Genomic DNA, 6,514 nt, shown 5'->3' on the forward strand with positions numbered 1-6,514 from the left:
CCCGGCCGTGCGGGCAGGACGGTGAGGGGTTCGCCGGTTTCGGGAGCGGGGTGGCTGAGCGCCCTGCGCAGGTTCCAGGCTCTCGGAGGGGTTTTGTGCCGCTGTGTCGAGTCATTGCGCGGTTCCTATCCGGGAGGTGGGGAAGCCGGGGGGTTGCTGTTGAGGTGGTGTTGGTCTGGCTGGTGCCTGGACTCGGAGGCTTTCTCTGGGAGAATCTTGGGGGTTGTATGTTTTCAGGTATCTATAAAGGGTTTCTGTTTTGCAGATAGAAAGCTTAGACAAGAACCTAGAAGATTTGCTGACCAGAGTGGATGAATTTGTGGGAATGCTGGACATAGTATGTATAACTTGTGTGTACGTGTGCTTTTGAAGTCAGAATACAGTTTAATGTCTGCTTCTGGTTTCACGTGCAGCAGAGATAGAAAGCAGCCTTTGGTCTAGGTAGGTTCCAGTAAGCACGTTTGGTGATCAGATAATTTGTTTTGCTAATTAGATAACTTATGGATGGAAACTATCAGACTTTCATGTCCGGGCAAAACATGCCCATATACAACTATGGGCTATATAACTATAAAACTGTATATTTTCATAATTGTATATTTGTCTGCGTACATACATGGAACTCTGTTCTAAATGGCACAGTGACAGATGTTTAAAAGAGCAATATAATTGTCTGGTTCTCCTCTAAAATACGTAAAGACCTCCTCTGTGGCTTTGGTAATCAACATATCTAATCAGAGTTGCCAAACCTCCAAAGCTAGATTTATCTTTAGGGGGCCCTTTCATCATAAAGGCATCTTTGTTTTCACTTTTCAGGGGCGGGTGGGGGAACTGGGTAACTGAATGGAAACACCAGCTGAGGCTGTTGTTACAGGCTGTCTTTTAAAGTGTAGCACATGTGGTTCCTCTGTACTACTCGAAGGGAAACTTCTGTCTGGGTTTTTTCTATAGCAATAAAATGAGATTTTGGTATACAATTAAACCAAGATTTTGTGGCCTGACTTTTTTAGCAAAGCTGACAAAAGGTACAGGTAGCAAAATTTAAGTGAAAAATTTAGTGTATTTGACTCTTCAGTATGTCTTGGGAAATGTTCCATCTCTTAATTTTGTTAAGGCTGTAACAGCCTTAACATATAAAGGTTAGTATAACTATGTAGGTAAATATAAGGTAAATATTTTTGATATAACTATAAAGGTAAATATTTTTGTCCATGCAAAATAAATTTTCTTCAAAGTTACTTACTAAACTATACGAAGAAGTTAGTTTTAATCTAGTATTTTTATATTAATCTGACTTTTTAAACTAAACAGAGTTTTAATCTGTTAATTGGAGTTTAGTTCTAGTTTTCAGAATGAAATTTACTAAACATTTTATTCATTGATATTTGTGTTATTTCTTTTGAATCATCTCTAGATTCGAAGTGATTCCTCTCAAGTTGTCAATGAAAGTATACCTGAAATTTACACAAAAGCTACAGAAATGAGACAGATATACAGGAAGATTGACAAGCTAGAGGTATGTATTTAATATCTTCTAGATGTATTCTATTTCTTAGCAGGGGGGGGACTATCAGTGATGTCCTGTAATTGTGTGTATGTGCATGCATGCATGCATGCAGAGTGGGCTTAGATCTGTTTTGTTGTCCATGACAATCTGGGTTCAGTGCTTCAGGGTTAATAAAGATAACATGATTTTTTTAAAGAATTTCTGAAGGCTGAGGTTATTCTGTTAAAAATATATGTATTTTTATTTGCTGCTTGAAGCAAGACAGAATTTTTCAGAAAGTAATAATACCACTTTTTCTTCTTTTTATTGGGTGGGGTGTTTTTCTTGGTTTTTTTTTGGTTGTTCTGGTTTGGTTTCTGCTATAGTATCCTTCAAAATTATTGTCTTAGGAGCTATTTGGGTACTAATAGAATGAAAGGCCTGTTGATCCTTGTTAAAGCTTCAAACCTGTGATTTAGATCCCTGGTCCCACTTTTAGTAGAAAGGCAGATAGGAGTCTAGATACTAAGAAATCTAAATTAGTTATTTGAAAGGCAAATAGGAAAAGGAAGACTGATGATTTCATCACATTTAACCTGGTTTTGCAGCCCTTTAAGTATTACAAGTACTTTTTTAGCAATAAAATGAACTTGAAGGTAGAAAGGAAATAACGCATGTAGGTTTTGACTCCTTGTGTAAGTAATGGAACTTTCACTGCTTTTATGCAAGACATAATCCTGTTTTAGTTTGTTACTGAAAAAGTTGGGTTTCTTTTGTTTTGCGTTTTTTTTTTTTCACACTAGGCATTTGTGAAGATGATTGGCAATAGCGTAGCTGAACTGGAAGAACGGGTCATAAAGGCAGAAACAGACCTTGGAGCTTTTCCAAGCACATTCAAGAAAATCTTGCACACAATCAGCATACCATCCTTCCTTAATGTAAGTCATCTTTTGTTCCCATGGGACCAGTTCAGTTGCTCTGCTTACCTGAGTAGGTGATTAAAATAATAGTAAGTTTGTTACACGTATAGCTGAATTTAACTGTAAAACTTTTATAGTCTTTATTGGGATTTTGGCAAAGTTCTCAGACTTAATAATAATAAAAAAATTTAAATACCCCCCAAACAAGCCAAAACAGACCCCAAAAACCCAACCCAAAAACCTCACCTTAAAAATCACAAATTCTTAGAGAGATTTATGTAACTTTCCAAAATAAGGCTGAATAGGCAAAGAAGAGACCGTGGAAGGTACAAACCAGCACATACTGCACAAGCCTTTGTATGAAAGCACCCCTGATCTCTGATGTTATGCAAAGCAAGTAGGAAGAGCCTGTACAGACAAAACTGTTAAAGAATCATACTGCATAGATAACATCATTGCAGAAATATTATCAAAGAAGGCAATGAAAACTACACTGAACACTGTTTTTAAAATAAAGGTACTATTTATATTCAGTCCACATGGTTCAGTAATCATGTAAGTACCTTGTTAAACTTTCTAAGGATGGGGTTTTCTCTCTCTTCCCTTGTTACTACATATGGACTGTTTCTCTGCGAAAGACTTGAGGTGCTCTCTGTGATGCTTCAAAGAGATGCCTTGCCTAACTTTAAACTGGCACTATGTCCTAGTCTTAAAATAACTTTCTGGTTTAAAAAAAATCAAAAATCATCTGAATACCTGGTGCTTCTTGGCATCACCTGCCAGTACACAACTTGTGAGTTCTCCCCCTTGTGTCTTGGCAGCTCCCAGATTCTTTTCTTTATCATTTCCTATATTCATCCTGTATTAACTCAGGTTTCTGTATCATAATACTCATGAGAATGCTAAAGTAAAGTAGGTTTGCTGAGGGGGAGAGGAAGATGACTGTGGCTGAGGTATTGTGTTCCTACATACTGCAAGCATGTGTGTCAGCAGAGAAAAATACGTATGTATTGTCTTGTTAAGACTCAGTTCAGGAAACCTGTTCTTCAGTGCAGCCTTGAAGTTAGTTAACTTCTCATTCCTGCATTTTCTTTGGTGTTTAGGTGTGGAGTGATGTCATCTTTTCTTTTTCAAAAAACCAGCACAAAGCTACTATTTATGGGACAATTACAAAACCAAACAACTGCAGCAGTTGCCTCGAAGAATATTCAGCAGTATTTTTCATTTTGTTGCTCAAAACAGTTGTCAACCACAGAATTAGAATCTTCAATTGAAAAGTTTAAAAATTCTAAGAGAAGTGCTTTTGTTAGTGTTGCTTGGGAACGTTTTGTCAACTTAGCAGTCTTTCCACATCAGTGAGGTGGAAAGCCTATGAAAGCGTCAGTAAGCTGAACCTGGCACGTCCAGTGGTTTCTCCATCTCAGTATGGCTAGCAGTAAAATCAACACTCAACTTACTGGCATTAATTTAGTAACTAAAAGGCAGGTCAGCGTACCACAGTGGTACTGAGTATTGTGTAGTAAAATACCTATTTTCACTAGTAAACACAAGCATGTCTGAATTAAAATGTCTGAGGAGGTTTCTCCTCATGCCTGACATGGAACTGGCTTATTCAGTATATCAATGCTTTGGAAAAGGAGGCTACACTGACACAGGGATTTTCACTGTAGCTATAGTTCATATTTCACTGCTACAATTTGAATTTAATCAAGTCCCATCGCTCTCTTCTCATTTAAATGTATCTGTTTCTTTGCCTCAAGTTCTTCCCTTGTGAATACCAGGCAGTATAAAGTACAGTACTGTAAAACTTCTAATATCGCTAAGGATGTAGACTTTCTCAAGAGGTAAAAATGTCTCCTGAGCAGCTGCAAAAATAACTAATCATAAATGTGTACTTAGTCAACTGTGGGTACTGTGCCCGCCTATGAATTTCCGCACTAGATTGGAATTATCCCCTTCTTGCACATGTGCAGATATAGCACCTCTTAAATCAGTGTCAGGAGTTGCAGAATACCTGTGGCCTTAGTTTTCCTTGCTTGCCAGGTGTTTTCTCAAAGGGCAGTACAGGATAGGAAATAAATTTTAAAAGCAGAACGTTGATTTCTAAGATTGTTCTTTACATTTGGCAGAATCTCTGATCCAGAGAACATTTTAAATGGAAAGAGGGGACATTTAGATTACATATTAGGAAAAAATGCTTCACTATGAGGGTGGTGAGGCACTGGCACAGGGTGCCCAGAGAAGCTGTGGCTGCCCCATCCCTGGCAGTGTTCAAGGCCAGGCTGGACGGGGCTTTGAGCAACCTGCTCTAGTGGAAGGTGTCCCTGCCTGTGGTGAGTGGACTGGAACTAGATGGTCTTTAAGGTCCCTTCCAACCTAAACCATTCTGTGATTCTGTGGACATTGGTAATGTCCACTATTTATGGATCTGTTTGTATTTTTTTTTTATTTTCATTACAACTTGAGTGGCAAAACAAGCTTATTTCAGAGAAAGTAATGATACTGTAAAGTTAAAGACAAATATAATTTAAATGTCATAAATCTGCACTTTTGTACAGAACAGGAGAATATGTACTTATTTCATATGGAGTGCAAGTGTACAACTCAACTGAATGTTGGAAACATTCCATTTAGCTGTTCTATAGGTATGCTTACTTACATCCTCATTTTGGTACTGTAAAAGCATTCCAAACTCAAAGTATACTAATGATAATTGGTATACTTTTAACTTTATTGTTGGTGAAGACTCTAATTTCCTCATCCCAAACAGACAAAAAATGTACCTGAAGAACTCTGCAGACAAACTGACTGAGAGGTCTGCAAAATAGTTCAGCAAAATCTTTTCATGATCCAGAATCTTTTTGTGAGTCCAAAATAATTTGCAATGAATGACGTCTTGGTTGCAAGCCTTCTATTTAAGACCATATATTGAAAACATGCTCTGGGTCTACGTTGCAGTGCAGTGTTACTTACATGCAGGAAGGCTGACATGATGGTCAGTAGTGGTCCTTGCTGTTGTCTTTTAAAATGAGCCATGCGGTATAGCAAAACAATGTACAGTTAGTATTTAAAAGAAACACGTACACTTTTCCAAAAAGACCAGAGTAACAGCTCTTTTCCAGTCCACTACTGTATTATTTTTAGTGGTATGTCATAGTACATATATTCTAACATATACTTGATGAATAAGCTCAACAGGAGCAGCAACCTTCTTGAAAGCAACATTTGCTAATTGTGTTTCTAAATGGAAGTTTTTCACTAAGTAAATGAGAACACAGGTTAGGGTTAACTCAAAGAAAGCAGCCGAAGAGAAGTCAAAGGCTGGAGCAGGAAAGGTAAAGGTATAGGGGTCTAGAAGGGTGAAGGTTACAATGACTGACTATACCTCAGCTGATGTATAAGACTATACATCAGCTGCAAAAGATTACCTGTTTGGCTCCTACAAAGCTGACATATCATACACTTTCCAGGACTGAGTCTGTTCAGGTGATAGAATGCCAAAGGTCAAAGGCTGCTTTTCTTCACTACCGTATGCCAGACCCATCTGAGCTATGATTAAAAATTTGCCTAATGAAGAAGGTATGTCTTTACAACTCTTCTTGGTTTGCATTTTAGCTCTGTAGGCTTTGTTTTAAAACTTGCTTTTTTAAGAAGGCAAAAATAAACTTATCTAATTTGCAGAAATCATCTTCCTCACGACGACAACAACAGACCCTCTATGAACCTCCAGTCCTCTTCAAGACCGAAGACTATTTTCCGTGTCTTAATGAAGCGCCTTACCAATGATTTTTGCTTTGGGATTGATGTGTATCAGCCAGAATAGAGACAGCCAAGTGAACAAAAGAAATACTAGCCTCAAAACTGCTGCATCTTTGAACATTATCGATGGCATATTGCCATTCTGATTTTCATTGTCTTCCTTCAGGCAGTATTTTCAGGTAATCTTTGTGTACATTATTTCAAAGTCTTCCTAAAACACAGTGTAAATTTTCAGATTATTTTGGAGGAGAAACATAAGAATACTTATGCATTAGATTTTTTTTTCCCTTTTTAAAATACAGAAATAATATGAAATAATTTTATATATAATTTTTTTAACACACAAATA

At 37.5% G+C, this 6,514-nt stretch overlaps 1 protein-coding gene across 1 annotated transcript; it reads left to right on the plus strand.

Moving 5' to 3' along the window:
* Positions 1–265: 265 nt before the first annotated feature.
* BLOC1S4 (biogenesis of lysosomal organelles complex-1, subunit 4, cappuccino) lies at positions 266–6,192 on the plus strand (the record flags this gene model as incomplete). Its single annotated transcript, XM_010009356.1, has 4 exons — positions 266–337; positions 1,415–1,516; positions 2,290–2,424; positions 6,088–6,192. Coding segments are annotated over 4 exons (414 nt in total), but the record flags the coding sequence as incomplete, so codon positions are not given.
* Between the last annotated feature and the right edge of the window lie 322 nt (positions 6,193–6,514).

Source organism: Nestor notabilis, unplaced genomic scaffold (genome assembly GCF_000696875.1).
Source record: "Nestor notabilis isolate BGI_N333 unplaced genomic scaffold, ASM69687v1 scaffold3062, whole genome shotgun sequence".
NCBI lineage: Eukaryota > Metazoa > Chordata > Aves > Psittaciformes > Psittacidae > Nestor > Nestor notabilis.